Source organism: Equus caballus, chromosome 15, assembly GCF_041296265.1.
Source record: "Equus caballus isolate H_3958 breed thoroughbred chromosome 15, TB-T2T, whole genome shotgun sequence".
Classification (NCBI taxonomy): Eukaryota; Metazoa; Chordata; class Mammalia; order Perissodactyla; family Equidae; genus Equus; species Equus caballus.
The window spans coordinates 81490701-81508075 of NC_091698.1; the positions used below are offsets into that span (position 1 = coordinate 81490701).

The 17375-nt window shown below is 51.2% G+C and overlaps 1 protein-coding gene across 1 annotated transcript in view; it reads left to right on the top strand.

Annotated features, from left to right (window-relative positions):
* Positions 1–17375, top strand: part of GALNT14 (polypeptide N-acetylgalactosaminyltransferase 14) — a 206260-nt gene that overhangs the window by 154385 nt on the left and 34500 nt on the right. The window contains exons 3-6 of the mRNA XM_023619292.2: positions 1809–1907; positions 9458–9525; positions 11684–11749; positions 11924–12045. Of these exons, the coding sequence (XP_023475060.1) occupies positions 1809–1907; positions 9458–9525; positions 11684–11749; positions 11924–12045 (355 nt within the window). The remainder of the gene's footprint in view (positions 1–1808; positions 1908–9457; positions 9526–11683; positions 11750–11923; positions 12046–17375) is intronic.

Sequence of the window (17375 nt, forward strand, 5' to 3'; positions counted from 1 at the left end):
CAAGTCCTTCCCTAGACAAACTCATAGTCAAGTGGGGGAGACAGTCCTACCTCGAGAGGCACTAGAAGAGAGATATGTACAGAATTATGGGAACCCAAAGGAGAGGTCATTACCTATCTGGAGGATTATGGAATGCCTTCACAACAGAGGGGACGTTCACTCTGGTTCTTGAAGGATGAGTAGGAGCGCAGGTCGGGAAAGGAGGAAGGACGTTGCTCCGTGCAGAAGTAATAGTGTGAACAGTGGCAGAGAGTTATGGCAACACATGAGGCTACAGTTTGTGAAAGGTCTTAAAGGCTGTAATAGGAAGTTTGGACTTTCTACATCAGGAGCCACTGTGGGCTTCAAGCCAGAGGAAGACCTGGGCAGAGCTGTGTGGTAGACAGGACATGGCTGGCAGGGGCAGAGGGTGGAGGCAGGAAGACTGGTCAGGAGGCTGCCACAGGGATCCCCAAGAGGAGTAAAGACTCTCTGAGCCGGGCCCATGGGGATGACGGAGGAGGGGTGGATCCAGAAGGGTTTTATTAGGAGGTGGAGCTGACACCATGTGATGAGAAGCTGTCTCCATGAGGGGAGCACAGGAAGGCCTGAAGGTCATGACTTACCTTTCCCCATCTCTCCCCCCAGGACCTTCCTTTCCTAATTCCTGGCTCCTTGTGGGTGACCCAAGCCCAGTCTGTGCTCAGGTTCTGAGCACAGTAGCCCAGCTTCCTCTGCATAAGCTCTCTCTTCTTCAGTGTTTGCTCTTGTAGGAAAGAGTATCAGAATTATCAGGGAGGCCAGAGAGACATCAGGCCCATTGGCCTAGGATTGAGGTTCTGAAGTGTTCTAGCCCACAGACTTCTTTGAGAATCTAGTGAAAACTATGGAAAAAAAAAAATGCACATTTGCATACACAACTTTGCAAGCAAATTCAGAGGGCTCACAGTCCCCTTGAAGTCCATCCTTGAGTCTCTGGACCCCGAATTAAAACCCTCAGGCCTAGGAAGAAATCGGAAAATGAAGAGAGGGAATATTGGACTCACCAAACGTCAGTTATTTACTTCCTCGTTTAATACCCCACCCCATAATTGGACAACCCCTGAAAGAGCGAGAAACAGGGGGAAGCATTTACCCAGAGATAGCCCCTGGTGGCTCTAGCCTCACTTGGCGGGTTTATTTTCATTATTATAGTAATTTTCGGGCTGAAGGCTACAATTTTCACTTGCAGTGAGGTATTAAATTGAAATTACCCCAGATGTAATTGTCATACGAAATGATCCTGGACACGTGGAAATGAATGCTTTTTCAAGATGGGGTTTAGTGCTCATGCCGGGGTTTGAGGCTCTGTCTCTTTAAACAGGCCAGATTTCAGTGTGTGTGGCAGAAGGTCTGGGTCAGCATGGTGTGGTGGGCTGGAGGTGCTGGCCCAAAACATGGTGAGACCTCTGCCGGCTGGGCTGGACACAGACTGGGGAGCAGAACCCGTCTTGGGGTGGGTTTGCACGGCTGCTAGGAACCGCTGTGCACGAACTCAGCCAAGCAAGAAATCCACGTTTGTGTTCTGTATAGCAACTTAATTTGGCTCCAAGCCCAAGTTTCCCCAAGGTGGTGGGAAATTCAGCTTTAGTCATTCTCGGAGCTTCCCTGCCTCCCTTAGGGCTGGGTGAGGCCCTGGGGTCTTACCCAGTGCTGTGCAGCTGGGGCGGCCCCCACCAGACGCCAGGCATCCGTCTGTACTGGTGACACCACGATGCCCTGGGTTCCAGCCCTTTAGATCTGCTTTGCCCCCAAAGGTCTTACTTGTCATCCTGTGCTTCCTTCCCCAGATGCACCACACTGGTGTACTGCACAGACCTCCCTCCCACCAGCATCATCATCACCTTCCACAACGAGGCCCGCTCCACCCTGCTCAGAACCATCCGCAGGTAAGACAGCCTTCCCATCTGTCAGCCCTACCGGGCCCAGCACTTGGTAAGCGGTATCTGCTCCCTGGGGGACCACCCCTTTAATAAGAATATCAGGTATTCTAACTGCCTGCCAGGTGCTGTTCAACACACCGCACTCAGTCACTCCTCACACTCCTACGAGGGCAGCTATTATCTCGTTTCCTTGGGGGAAAGACAGAGGCCCAAGGTGTTAGGTAACTTACGGAAGGTCACTGAGGTTCATAGAGGACCTGGTCCCAGAGCCCTTGCCCTTAACCGCTGTGCTAGACTGCCTCCAGAACAGGAGTTCTAATTTTCACAGCTGCCGAGGGCCCTGAGGCCCTGAGAGGCTAAGTAGATACCCTGCCCCAGCATCAGGCTGGGATTAGAACTCAGGTCTGCTGAGTGCTGCCTATCCCAGCACCTCCCTCGCCGCAGCTCCCACACACCTGCTATGGTCTATGGTACAAATCAGAGCAGCCCAAGTGGCTCGCATTTGCTTTCTCAACCATCACCTTGTGTTCCAGCCCCGTTCCCCCTCAGGCCTCTCCATCCACCTTCAGCTCCTAGTCAGGGCCATGCTCTTGGTGTAACCCGTACGTCCTTGCTACCTATGGCCTGTGGCCTGCGTGGATTTTTGATATGCGAAAGTCCCAGCGAAGCCCTCAGCAGAACTCCCTTCAGAGCACAGACGCGGCCCGGAGACTTGGCCAGGAATTCCTCACCCCAGTTCTCGGAAGACCCTGGGTGTTTTGGCTTCCTTCCCCATGGGAGCTCCTTCCTCTCCTCTGGAGCCCCTCTCCCTGTGCCCACTTCACCCCAACACCATCTGGCCTGCCCTTCCTCACTCAGGTCTCCGGCAGCATTGGCATCTTGGATGGTGGTAACGGCAGCCACCAGTCACTAAGTCCCCATGTGCTCTCAGCTGAGAGGCCACCGCTGTGCCCACTTTACAACTGAGAAAACTTACTCAGAGATACTAAATTAAGGCCTATTGTTGCTGAGCTAACAATGGTGAGCAAGGTTCCACCCCTCGCACTCTGACCTCAGAGTTTTTCTCAGCAACCTGAATAAGGTAAAGCCAGTCACAGTGGTGGCATTCAGAATCCCTGGAGGAGGGGTTGGACCAAGGATGCGCCCAACCATGCCTCCACCAGAGCAAGGGTCTAGCCCTGGAGTAAAGTGGCCGAGGCACCTCCATGGCCCTGGGACACATGGCCCATTACAGCTTGTCCCCTATCTGCTAGCCCATCCCAATCAGATGGTTGCCTGATCCCACAGAGATGGAGGTAAGATTAAATGTGGGCCAAAGAGAGTACAACTAACCACACAAGATCTCTTGTCACTTCCATCAACAAGCCACACCTTCCCTCTCTCCTTCCCACACCCACATGGCTGTGGACAAGTGGGGAAGTTCCAGGTGACAGGAGGGAGTCAGTGATGGGCTCACTCTAACGGTGGGCACCAAGTCTTCGGCGCCACCTGTCACTCATGATGAATGTCCACTGTGCAAGGTCAGCTCATCTTTTAGAAACAAAAGGGAGGGCCTGCCCAAACACGCAGTCTTCAGCCTGGCATTTCCCCCTGTCCATGGGGCAGCTCTGTCTGCACCCAGATGTCCTTGGCGACAGGCTGGCTGGTTTCTTCTGCCAGCTGCTTGCCCTGTCTGCCCTGGTTTCTTCATTCACCCCACAAGCTGCCTGATTCAAACTTGATTTCCCAAAAAGCCTTCAGCTCTTGCAAGAAAATGTCCCAAGTCACTGTCAGGTGTCACTGTGAGTCTCACGGTAGACTGATAAAGTGCCTTCTGATTTGTAAACCTGTGTGGGTATGTGTGGGAGAACAGGGATGGGGGGTGGTCCCATTTACCTGGGTCTCTTCTGGTGAAGGGAGAATGGAGTTTTAGGACCTTGAAGGCAGAGCAGGCACATGGTGGAGCAGAGGTGGCTGATTCCAAGTTGCCAGACAACAGCCCCAGTGCACAAGGTCATGGCTGGGCGTGTCTGCCACATGTTTCCATGAGGACATGATAGCCTCCCAGACAGGCTCCTTGGCTTCCCGGCTGGCTTCTTCTCCTCCTTCAAGGAGTCTTCTGATGCCATGTACCTCCATCCCCCTTAACCACCCTCACACCCCATTAGGGCTCCTCTGGGCTCCTCCTCTGTACATCTATACTCCAGCACTTAATGCATTTTTCCCGGATGCAATCCTCAGTGAACTCCTTTAGGGCAAGGACCCCATCTTACTCATCTCTTACCTAACCTCCCTATGGCTCAGTTTCCCCATCAGGGAAATAGGAATAATAATCGTGCTGACTCCACAGACTTGCTTTGGTTAATTCAGGTAGAGGACTGAGAACCATGCTGGCACAAAGTGCTGGATCAATGTTAGCCATCCCTACATCTGCACAGCTAGTGAGCTCTCAAAGGAACAGAGGCTATGGGCTCCTTAAAAGGGCACTGCACCTGGGGTCGAAAGACCCAGGTTCAAGTCCCTACCTTGCCACTTCTGAGCTTTGTGACCTTGGGTTGGTCATTAACCACATCTATAAAGACAGTGATAAAAATATCTTTCATGTTTCAAGTTCTAACACATTTCCCAAAGTAAGACATTACACTGAGACATTTGGGGGGCATTGTAATATAATAAGGAGACCCCAGACCCCTTGTGCTTCCCTATCACTGTGTTTATGTTCTCAGGGGCACTTCAGCTGCTGCCCTCAGACTCATCCCTTTCAGCTCTAAGACGTATTTCTCCTTCTCTTCCTGCTGCTCCTCCATCTCTTTATGATAGTAATAATGATGCTTTATAATAATAATGTTAATATGTTAAATGTATGCTGAGCTTTATGGTCTACAGAACACATTCCATCTCTCCCTTCAGTTGGAGCCCCATCCAGGGCCTGTGAGGCCGGGTGCACGTGGTGAATGGAGGCCCAGAGCCACAGGGCTAGGAAGCACAAGGGCCAGGACTCGGGTTTCTGCCTTCCTGGGTAGAAGTGGGGGGCAGCTAGGGGTGCAGCCCCAGGGTGCAGCCTCTGTCCACTGGCCTGATGGAGGGCTGCCCCTGAGGCCCCGGCGCCCTGCATGCTGGGAGGGGGCTTGGGGCCCATCAACACCATAATTTTTAGAAGGCATCCATGACGTGCCAGACTATACACCAAACTCTTCTGGGTGCTTTGCCAAGAAAGCCCGTGGAGCTGTTTCCTGCCTCTCAGGAGCTTCCCGTGTAAGCCAGGCTGCGGGCTCAGACCCAAGTATGATGCACAAAAACAGCAGACAGGGGGCCTGAGAGCCATGTGTGAACAGACGGGCATTTACATCAACAGCAGGCTAGGTAGAAGTGAACTTTAAGGGTGGAGGCAAGGAAGATTACCTCCAGAAACTTCCATTGCCAAGTATCATATTTGCCTTGGGATTCCGTACCTTCCTTCCACTCCCTACACTGTGGCACAAATAAATCACCAGCCACGGAGAGGGCTCTCTCTCTTTTGTCACCAATGAAAGGATCTTCTCTAAGATATCTTTCATCTTTAACGTTCTAGAATTCTGATGCCTTTGCCGCCAGGCTCTTTGAACTGGGGCGGACTGCTCCTCTCCGCCCTGCCACCCAGCGCTTGGCCAGGCCTTCACCCCTCTGGCCAGCTCTGCCCCTGAGCTCCCAGGTTAGCTGGGGGCTGGGGGTGGAACACACGCGGGGGGCACTCAGAGCTGGGCAGAGGCATGATGGGAGTGTGATGGGGGAGGGAGAGTGAATCACAACCCTGATGAGTTAGGGACTTTTCTCATCTAAGGCGAGAGAAAACAAGCCCTGAAGAGTCGTTTACCTTGACTGGTGTTGCAGCAGGTCCCCGTGTATATGTGAGACCCAGGGTTGTCCCTGTCCTCTTGGGGCATCCTGTGGCCCTATGGGGCCTCTGGTGCATGCACGATTGCTCACTTTATACCCTGAGTCTCCTTGCTGTCACTTTTTTTGTAAAACCCTATGTTTAGAGGAGCAATGTCTCAGGTTAAGGGGGTTAAGAAATTACACTCTGGGGCCAGATTTGCCGGCTCTGCCCTTATCAGCTGTGTGTCCCTGGGAAAGCTCCTCCACTTCTCTGCCTCAGTTTTCCTTTCTGCAAAACAAGGACTGTTGGTAATAATTACCTCGCATGATTATGGAGAAGAGTAAATGAGTTCAGGTAGATAAAGGCCTTGAAACAGTGCCTGGCACAGACTGAGCCTGTACAGGTGACAACAGGTGTCATGATGCTCCTCCAGCCAGATAGGCAGCAGTGTTCTAATGTAGTCTGAAAGTTGACCAGGCATCAGGATTTCCTGGAGGGCTTCTTAAAACACAGTTTCTTGGGTCCCATCCCCGGATATTCTAACTGAGTAAGTCTGGGGCCCAAGAATTGGCACTTCTAACAAGTCCCCAGGTGACCTTGAGGCTGCTGGCTCTGGGATCACACTGTGAGAACCAATATCATTATTATCAACACCCAGATTCAGAGAGCAGCCACTGAGCCAGACATGGTGCTAAGCTCCTTTCATGCAGCTCAGGAAGTTGTGGTGCTGAAGGTTCAGTACTTAACAGAAGCTCCCCAGCTAGTTAATGAGGATATACAGATAGATCCGGTACTTGAACCCAAGTCAGTCTGACTCCAGAACGTGTCAACTCATCAACCGGCCTCAGGTCTTCATTCAACTGGTATTTATGGAGCGTTTGATAAATGCTGTCTGCGCATAGCACTGCGGAGTTCACAAAGCAATTTCAAATACATTTCCTCATTTCATACGCACAAAAGCCCGTGAAGTAGGTCAAGTATTAATATCGCCTGCCTTTACAAGGAAAATGTAATTACAGATGGAAACGAAGGCTGGGAGCGGCCCCGGCGCCTGGTTCAGGATTGCACAGCTAGTGGATGGTGAGACCACCTGGCCTCCCAGACTGCCATAACCTACCGCCTCTCGGGGTGCTCCACGTGGGCCCCCCAGTTAGGGTGCAGCAGGTGGAAAGCTGGAGATGTAGGCACTGCCTGCGCAGCCACCCTCTGGCAGAGAGGTGAGCTGTGTATAGGAGACTTGGTTCTGGAATAATTCCCGGGCAAGGTTGACCTGGATATGCCAGTGAGGTGGGCCAAGGTGGTGTAAGGAACAGGCAGGGGACAGCCGCAGTTGGGGTGAAGCAAAGAACAAGGATGTGCTAAGCTGGGCCCTGGGGGAAAGGGAGGGTTGGCTTTGCTATGGAGTGGCTGGTGAGGTGTCCTGGCAGAAAAGCTGGTGAGGGCAAAGGAGGGAGGCCTGGGCAACCAGGCTCTGGGTGGTGGAAATGAGGTTTGGGGCAGCAGGGAAGGCCTGGGCGACCATCTGGGCCAGGCCAGGCCCCCTGAACTGGACTTGACCTTGCCCTTTTTCCTTCCACCCCTGGACCCCAGTGCGCCTGCCCACCTCAGGCCCCCCCAGCCCCTAGCCACTTTTGAGGAGCCCCCCGCCATCACTCCAATTGCTCTGATTAGAGGAGCAAAAACAAGCCAGGTGTTACCAGGAAATGGTCTAATTAGCACTTACTGCTGACGATTTCTTTTTTTTCTTTTTTAAACCCTGGACATTTTTTATTCGCTAATCATCTCTCAGTTCAACCAGCACAGAGCTGCACGCGATTTACCTTTTGATGTTCACAGAAGAGAACTCTTGAATTTCAAAGAGCCGGCAGAGATTTGGGGGACTGGCAAGCAGAAGCTGCAGCCCTCATCAAACCTCATTAGAGGGTATTCTTCCAGCGGCTTTTCCCTCTCCTCCTGCCTCCCTCTTCCCCTCCCTCTCTGATTAGAGGGCTGCTTGGTGGGTTTGCCTGTGTTTTCTTTGGGACTTCATGGTGAGGATCCCCTCCCACCACCTCCTGCCCCTCCCTGTCCCCACCTCCCAATGGAGGCTCAGGGCTCCGGGTGGAGGTCCCTCCCTCCACCTTACACTAGTTGCCATGGTGAGAATTAAGGCTTCATAAATAAAGGTAGCTCTAGGCAGAGTTCTCCTGGAGAGTCTCTGCATCCTGCTGGGGAAGGCGGCTCACCAGAAACAGGGCTCAGAGTGGTCCTCCTGAGAGGGGGACGCACACAGCACCTCAGCCAGCACCCAACTGAAGCCCCTCGCCCACTCCCATGGCTGTGGCTGTCCTACAGGGGGCATTGTGGCCCAGGAATGTTTCTGAGGAACCATGTAGTTTGGGGCCTTCAGGAGAAGCAGAATTGAGCCATCCCAGTCAGGCCTGAGGGCCAGCGTGAACACGCAAACCCCGCCTTGTCCCATGGGAACAGATCCACAGCACAGGAGGGTAATGAAGTCGATTCAAAAATCATTACTGACACACAAAGTAGTAATAATTATTACTTCGTTGCAGACATTGTGCTAAATGCTTTGGATACATTTTCTCCCTTAATTCTCCCAACAGCCCTGTGAAATGGGTACTACTATTATTATCCCCATTTTACAGATGAGAATACTTTACTGCAGAGAGCAGTAAAGTAACTTGCCCAAGATTGCACAGCTTGTAGTAAGTAGTTCCTAAACCATAAGCTTCTGGAGGGCAGACCTCACGTCTCCTTTGTTCCTCATCACATACCCAGTGCTAGCACATAGTAGGTGTACGCTAAATATCCCTGGAGGAAATGGCTATGGGTCAAGGTGCTGTTCTTGGACTCTGGCAACACAGAGAGTAACTTAACAAGGCCCCTGCCCCGGGGATATAACCATCTAAGGGCCAGCAAAACCCACTCAGAGTCAGACAACAATGAAAGCCACGCGAAGCTTCTGATACAAACTGCTGCGGGTCCCAGAGAAGGAAGGGATTACTTCTCACTAAGTAGGCTGGAAGGCTGTTAGAGAGGAAGTGACCTTTGAACTGGCCCTTGTGGCCGAGGAGGGCATTTCAAGCTTCGTCGGCAATAGAACAGACTCTTCCTTGTGAATGAGCAGGACTTCTCCAGGTAACGCGCTGGGCATGAGGAGTTCGGAAAAGGGAGCTGGCTCCCGATGGTGAAGGCCTGGAGGAGCAGGCTCAGGGTTTGGGGTGTAGATGGGGAGACCCATGGTAGGGGTTTGGTCAATGCATTTATTTGCATTAACAAGGAAAGTCACACAATCAGAGATCAGATCTGTGCTTTAGAAAGCTCACTCTGGAGGCCACAGCGGGCTGGTGCAGGTCCAGGCTCCTGCAAGAAAATGGGCCAAAGAGGTTGAACCAGGATGGAGGTGTAAGAGGTGAAAAAGACTGGCGTGACATTTTCAAGCAGAAGCAGCAAGTCTTGGTCCCTGATTTGCTGTGGAGCTGCAGAGAGGGGAGGGTCGTTGAGGAGGACCCCTGGGTTTCTGTCCAGGTGCTAGGTGGGTGGTGGAGGCCTTCACCAAGAGGAGGCAGAGTTGTATCCCAGTGGCTCACGGGTGAGCAACGTGACTTTGGTTGCTCTGAGTTTTCACTCCTCAAAGGCAGTGGCGTCTATTTAAAACTCAGGTTAGTACATGTATTTTGCCACTAGAAGCGTAACGATCTTTCCTCTTTTCATCTCACAGTGTATTAAACCGCACCCCTATGAATCTGATCAAGGAAATCATATTAGTGGATGACTTCAGCAATGACCGTAAGTAGCATCGCTCCCTCTCTCTGTCTGTTCCCAGCCCCTGCGTAACAAGGAGAGGCGAGCCCCCTGGTTCTCAGGGGAGGGACGAAAGCCTGGGTTTGTACTAGGTATGGAAGACTTTGAGTGTCCATGTGGGGCTCAAGAAGGAGATAAACCTTACATTTAAAAAATAATTTCTTGGGTTCTCTGCTGTGAGGACCTAAGCAGGTAAATTTAGCAGATTCTTGATTGGGTTGGTGTGTGTATGCATGTGTGCATGCATGCGTGTGCACGTGCTTGTGTGTCACTGCCCCCTAACCTGCATTCCTGGAAATGGGAAAGGATCTGAGCCTTCAAAGGATCAACACTGGGACCTAGAGCCCAGAAGCAGTGCCCATCACTAGAGATTCGTGACTCGTGTGCTGTAGTGATGTGCCAGCCTGAGCTGAGCCTAACATACCCTCTCCCTTTCATCCCCACGGCACGACTGGGTGAGCTCTGTGTTTGGGACCCCCTGCAGGATATCCCATCACCTGGCCATGACACAGTGAGCAGCTGCCTTCCAACCCACTGGTCATCACCATTTCCTAGTTGTTCTATCAAAGAACCTGGGTCCCACACAAATTCACCCTCCAAATCCACATTCCCCAGGAAAAGAATGCAGGTGTTTTCCAACATCTGTGTGTTCAGTTTGACAGGCATGATAATTGTAAAAGCATCGTTAGACTTCAAGTAATTGGGATTCTGACATCTCCTCTGAGAGCCATCATGCCAGCAGCCTGGGTCCGGTCCCAGGCAGTCACCCACATCCAGGGAAAACTGCTTCTTCCTGGTGATAAGCCAGGGGGGGAAGCAGGCAGTGGCCACTGGGGACAGCTCCGAGTTGCAAGAGAGTAGAGTTTGTCTCCGCCAGTGCTGATGCTGGAAGCTGGGCATAGAGGCCACTACCATGCTTGGGTCTGCTGTAGGAAGGCTACAAATCTACACCTATGACATAGCCTCAGAACCTTGGAAGTAATGCCTAAGTGGACCAGGTCAAGAGTGATAGGATCAGACTCTGAATTCTGAGACTCCATGATCTGATCGCCCCTCCCTGGTGAGGAAGGGCTTGGAGGTGGGGAGACACTCATCCTGCTGGGAGGTAGCCTGGTGCTGAGGCTGGAGGAGGGAGTGCTGTGAGATTCACTTGGAACCAGAACAGCCCAGTGGTTATTCCCAGAATGGACTCTGGAGCCAGACTGCCTGGCTTCAAATCCTAGACCTGTCACTTACTTACTTACTTACTAGCTCTGTGCCTTGAGCAAATTATTAACCTGGATGTGCCTCAGTTTCCTTGATTATAAATTGGTGATAATAATTATTTTATATATAGTTTAGATAAGGATTTAAATGTGTTAACACAAAGTGCTTAGAATAGTACCTGGGCCCCAAGGAAGCCTCTATGAGTCTGTGTAGTCACTCTGTAGAGTCCAGAGAAGCAGAGAGGCTAAGGTTGGTAAACCAATGGGCCAAAACCAAAATGGCGGGGTCACGATATGGAGTTCAGAGCCAAGAACTGGTGAGCCAAAGAAGTGATGAGGCAGGCGGGCAAGCTGGAGGACAACGCAGGGCGAATGCCCAAGATGGGGTCTCTTGTCTAGCCTGGCATATTTCCCTGCCTGGTGGAGAGTTGAAGCAGCTCTTGTGATGGAAAACACACTGGACAGATCCCTTAACAAATAAGGTCTCCTGTATTATGGGTCCATGATCTGAAAGGAAACTCCAAAATTCATGTCATCCATTCTCTGGCCTCCTGGAAGCTTTTTACCAGACCCCACTAAAGTGAATAGGACTCTTACCTCAGACTTTGAAAGACCTGTAGAAAGGAGAAATGTCCCCAGTGTCCATGCCAAGATTTCCCATCCAGAAGTGTTCCATCAAGTATGCAGGTGCCATTGTGTGATTGACCTGCTCCAAAGAGGCCCCTCACTTTGCACAGACTGGGCCACATTGTGTACTGATAGCAGTGTTCATTCAGCCCCTTCCAAAGCCCATAAACACCCTGGAGTCTAGACAGGGCTCCGCAGTTGGGGGTGGAGACAGGAGGCGAGGCTGCCTACTCTTACCTACCTACTACCTACTACTTCAGGTTCACCTCCATCCCCTGGCACTCACTCCAGGTGATCTTTTGTCTTTGCAGCTGATGACTGCAATCAGCTCATCAAGTTACCCAAGGTGAAATGCTTACGCAATGAAAACCGACAAGGTAGGTCTGTGTGGCTGGGTGGGACCTGGGGATGTCGATGTGGCAGACTGGTGGGGTGTATGTGCATTTGGGTGTGTGTTCGGTGCGTGGAGGGAATGCTGAGTGGCTCCTCCATGGGCTTGCTGGATGATGGAGTGACAGGGGCACCCACTGGGCCATTTATCCCTACTGCAGGTCTGGTCCGGTCCCGGATTCGGGGTGCTGATTTTGCCGAGGGTGCCATTCTGACTTTCATGGACAGCCACTGTGAGGTGAACAGGGACTGGCTCCAGCCCCTGCTGCACAGAGTCAAAGAGGTGAGTGAGGCCAACTGAGGAGCAGGGCTGGCTTCCTTGCCCCCCAATTTCTCTAGGATTCCTAAGCTCATTACCTCACCTGTGCCCCCAAGTGCCTCTGGGAGGTGGGCAGGACAGACTGCTGTCCCCATTTTATAGATGAAGAGACTGAGGTAGACAGCAGGCAGTGGTGGAGCAAGGCCCAGACCCGTTGTCTGTACCATACCGTCACCCACAGCAGGCCTGCAGGGGGTGCTGCAGGCACCTGATACATGACACACGCAGCTTCCTGGCAGGAGAACTGCCCAGACCAATTTCTCCCAGACTTTAGAAGGTTCCAGAAAGGGATCCCTGATGAGTGTCGTTGTGAAAAGGCAGTGGAATTAGCCAGGCCTCATCACCTAATTCCTGACACCTCTGTCTTACCTCTACCCACATGTCACCCTCACCCAAAGGCTAAGGCAGGTGGGCTGGATCCTAAGAGACCTGAATTCCTTGCCTCTGTCTGCCTTTAAGTTACTCTGGAAGTCTGTCTGCTTCTTCTCTCCATGTCTCAGTTACTCCTCTTGAAAGTGAAAAAAAAATTTAAATTTTTCCCATCTTGATTTTGTACTCCCAGAAGTCCATCCACCCCGTCCTGATCTACAGGAGGCACTGCATGTTGTAGACACAGGGTCGGTGATGAGCATCCGTGCAGTTCACCTTCTCCCTGAGTTACTGACTCCTGCAGCTGCTCTGTGAAGTACAAGGCCGGGTATTTTTCACATACCCATTTCGCAGATGAGGATACCATCTGGAAGGGATTATGTAACTTGGGCTGATATTCCCTAGCTGGTACCATCAGCACTGGAACCTCAATGTTTCCTCAACAGCATCTTCCCTGTGCTGTGGTTATTTCCTTCTCACTCTTCGAGGTAGCTACTCCCCTCCTACCTGCAAAATGATGGTGTTAAAAGGATGAAAGACTTGAGGTGTGTGAAGAGCTCAGAGGACTAGGAAATCCTTACCAACTTTGTTCATTCCAATGAGGGAACCTCGGTGGATTGACAGCATTCTTACACGTGGGCCTCGATGTTGAACCCATCTCATGACCACTTTCCCTGAGATGGGGAGGGCTCCTACATTTAGTGCTGTTTAGGAAAATCCCGTCTGCCTGCTTTTTGACATAATCCCAGCGAAGAGGTCTGGATTGAGAAATAGTAGGTTATGAACAGACTATTCAGTTGAGGGGCTTTGCCTGGCCCTGGGGCCCTTCCAAATCCTCCCCTCCCTAGGTGCTCCCCAGCCGCAGAGAGAGGGGAGGGCCTGTGGCCACAGCACACCGCCTCCCCAGTCTAACGCTCTGACGAAGCTGGGCTGCTCCTTCTTCCTGAACGTGCCAACACTCCCACTGCTCCACCTCTGACTAAGCTTTTCTTGTCCCCGATGCCTTTCCCCTCCTCTGCACAACCCTGTTCTCTTCAGGGCCTCGTCCACATCTCCCCTAGTCCAGGAAGCTTTTCTGGACTGCATGGCCAGCTAGGATCATTCCTGGCAAGAATTGTCCCTTTGGCCCCGCAGTTTCCTTTTCTAGGTATAGTTAAAACCCAGTGGGGACACCAGTCACCTCCTTGTGGTCATAGAGTATGGTGCTCAGTGTTCGGAAATGATAATAATAAGAAACGAGATGCAGTGCTTGCGGAGGCGATAAGGTTGGAATAGGAGGAAGGCAGGCTCACTTCCTGCCCCTAAAGTAACTGACATTTATTGAGCACCTGTTTTGGGCAGTTTCGAGGGAGAGTTGGAATGGGCCGTAAGCCAAATCCACACCCCACTTAGTTCGCCAACCTGGAAGCTCCCCAAACCCCATGGTGTAGGGTTTTTATGGAGCCTTCATCACTTGGAGTAGGCATGATTGATTAAATCATTGGCCATTGGTGACTGAACTCAATCTCCCGTCCCTCTCCTCTCTCTGGGAGTGGGGGGAGAATGGGGAGGGGGAGGGGAGGGGGTAAGCATTGGAGCTGACAGTTCCAAACCTCCAATCACAGGGTTGGTTCCTCCAGTACCAGCCCCATCCCCCAAGAGCCGCCTCATTAGCATAAACTCAGGTATAGTGAAAGAGGCTTATTATGAATAACAAAAGACACTCTTCTCACCCCAATCATTCAGGAAATTACAAGCGTTTTAGAAGCTCTGTGCCATGAACCAGGAACAAAAGCCAAATACATATTTCTTCTTATATCACAACATCAACATCACAGTCTATACCACGTTTTGTTATCCATTCATCTGCTGGTGGACAGTTGGATTGTTTCCACTCTTTTACTCTTAGGAATAACGTGCTGCCGCTCACATTGGTGTACAGGTTTTCATTTGAGTGCCTGCTTTCAGTTCTTTGGGGTATAGACCAAAGAGTGGAATTGCTGGGTCCTGTGGTAATTCAGTGTTTGACCTATCGGCTCGCCCAGGCTGGTGTGTCCCTGCAGGATGTGTTAGGGGGGCTTTGCTTTCCTTGGGCAGCCTTAAGGAACCTGCCAGGCCCTTTCCATCCCCGAAGCCATCTCTGAAAAATGCTGTTTCCACCTCTCTGGCCAGCCTCAGGCCAGGTCCAGGGAGCCGCCTTCTCCTCCTCCCTGCATGTGAGTGCTGCCTGCGGTCCAGCACTCCTCCTAGGGGAGTCATTGGGCCCCAAGATAGAGCTCAACCTCCCAGGCTGAGCTCCAGGGCCCCACCGCAGTCTGACTTAAAGCTTTTATATCAGAAGATGAGTCAGACAGACCCCCAACTGTGGTCGCACTCTGCATCTCAGGGGGCTGCAGCAGCTTCCGTGGGCTACAGAGGTTTTCACCAGACCCTGACCCTTGATAAAGGTTGGTTACGCTGAGACATAGACATCCCCTTCGGGACAGGGAGTGTGGGCACGTGTCAGCCTGTGTTACCTCGTGTCGTTATGTGTGTCTTCTCTCACAGTAAAATGTGATTTAATCGTAAGTGGAAGTGGAAATCTTAAGCTGTAATTGGAGTTTGGGATTTTCAAAAATAGAAAGAGATAAGAAAGAGGCTGGGCTTGAGCCGGCAGAAACTGTTCTCAGCTGGTGTTTTCCACATGGAAAATCTCCTCCATTTCCCTTCCCTTCAATTACATGATGATACTTGAAACAAGCCCCAAGTTGGTTTTTATTCTTTTAGCAGAGGCTTCTTTTTTCCTCCTCTTTATCTACATATTTCTTTAGTAGGGAAAAAGATTTTAAGAAATTGGAATTGCTGTAGCATTTGGTAAATTGATACAAACCATGGCTAACATATGCTTCAAAGCCCTCTCACATGCTTTGTTTCTTCCAAAAGGCCTGTTAGAAAGGCAGGACAGTTTCGCAAATCATAATTTGTCTTCACTTTACAGATGAAGAAACAGAATTCCTCAGTGTGTGTTGATTTACTTAAGGTCACGTGCACTGGATGGTAGACCCAGAACTAGAACCAGGTCTCCTGTCATAGCATCTCCTCCCCGAGGACCCCCTCCTGCTCCCCCACCCCTCCCTCTAACCTTGCTTAGGGAGCCTAGTGTCATCCTCTACTGCCTGTCCACCTCCCTCCTTAGACTGTGAGGTCTTATTCATCTTGGTACCACCACAATTCCTAACCCAGAGTAGGTGCTCAGGAATGCTGGTTGAGGAAATAAGTGAATGATCCTCTCTAGGAACTTTTTGATTGCCCATTCACATGTGGTTTTAATTATTTGAATGGGTAGAGAAAGGAGAGGTGTGAATGCAGAGGTGATTGACAGCCGTTGGCTCTCAGTGGAGGGGCGGGGCTCGGACCTGGATTTGTGTAGGGGAGGGGAGAAGAGGTATAGTCCTGGATCTGCCAGGGATTCCACTAGCTGCCTCCTGGAGCCTACCTGTGGACCTAGCCTGAAAGATACAGCCTCCTGGGGCACACAGGTGAGGACCTGTGATGGGTCTGGGTGTCTTTATGGCTGGCAAGTCCTTCTATCCTCAAGCCTATAGGAGGAGAGGCCATCTTTCTCAGCTGTAGTTGACCCACTTGCTTTGCTGCCAGCTATTGACACAGTGTCCTCAGAGGAAGTTAATAGACGCCCTCTCTTAGCCAACGCCCATTGAACACCTGCTGCCCCCCAGGCTCTGGACTGGGACTGAGGGATACAGAAGTGGAGCAAATACTGACCCCCAGGGTCACTCAGAGAGGTTTGTGTCCTGGCTTTAATGAGCCATTTATAAAGTCTCCTGCAGCCCCTTTTCAAGGTCATGGGTCCATCCAGCACTTAGCCCCAAACACCCCTCACTACCTGTCTGGTCTCCATGACTTCAAGCAGATACCACAACTGAGTTGTGACAGGAAACCCTCAGAACTTATAGGGAGGGTACACCAAAGCCTGTTGCAACCCTGGAGACAGAGCCCATGGTGGCTTCTGAGGAAGCCTGTGGCTGAGGTAGGCAACCAGCAATTTATCTTGCATTTTGGTTTTCATATTAAGGAAAGTTTTTTAAAACCTAGGATTGCAGTTTTGGGGGGTCCCAAAGGCCACCCTCAGGTTCAATAATTCACTTGAAGGACTCGGAATTTAGCAAAGCTGTCACACACATAGTTACTGTTTATTACAGCAAAAGGACACAAATCAAAACCAGCAATGGGAAAAGGTAAATAGAGAGAGTTCCAGGCACGAGTGTCCAGTTGTCTTCTCCCCGTGGTGTACAGACAGCACTTACTTCTCCCAGAAAGGATGTATAGCAACACATGTAGAGTATCACAACACAGGGAAGCCTCCCAAGCTTTGGTGTCCAGAGTTTTTGTGGGGGGTCAGTCATATAGACATGGCTGATCACCCCCATGGTCTCCACGCCCTTCCAGAGGTCAAGTTGAGTTGGAACCACATGGCCCAGGGCCCTCGCTGTAAATCACATTGTTAGCATAGACTCTCTGGTATAGCCCAAGGCTCCCAGGTAAACAGAGACACTCCTATAGGCAGGACATTCTGAGGGCTTAGAAGTTACCTCCCAGAAGCTGGGCAAGGGCCAAACATATCTTTGGGCAAGGTTAATCCTTTACTGCACAAGGGTCTGCATAAGGACTTAGTGAAGCTACAGAGGCCCCGAAACTCAGCAAGCAAAGGCAAAATGAGGACTTTATCAGAAGGTCCATCTCTGGACTTCTGAGAACATTTCAGAAGTCAAGTCACAAGAATGTCTTTGGGATGTGTCCATGGGTAAGTATTGACGTAGAGGACTGTATATATGTGCGCAGTGTGTAGACACACAGAGACACACGATGACAATGGCGAAGAGGAGCCCCAGCGAACTGTGACAGCTGGGCAAGTGCTGTGTTGACTGTGAAGGAAACATCTGTGCACA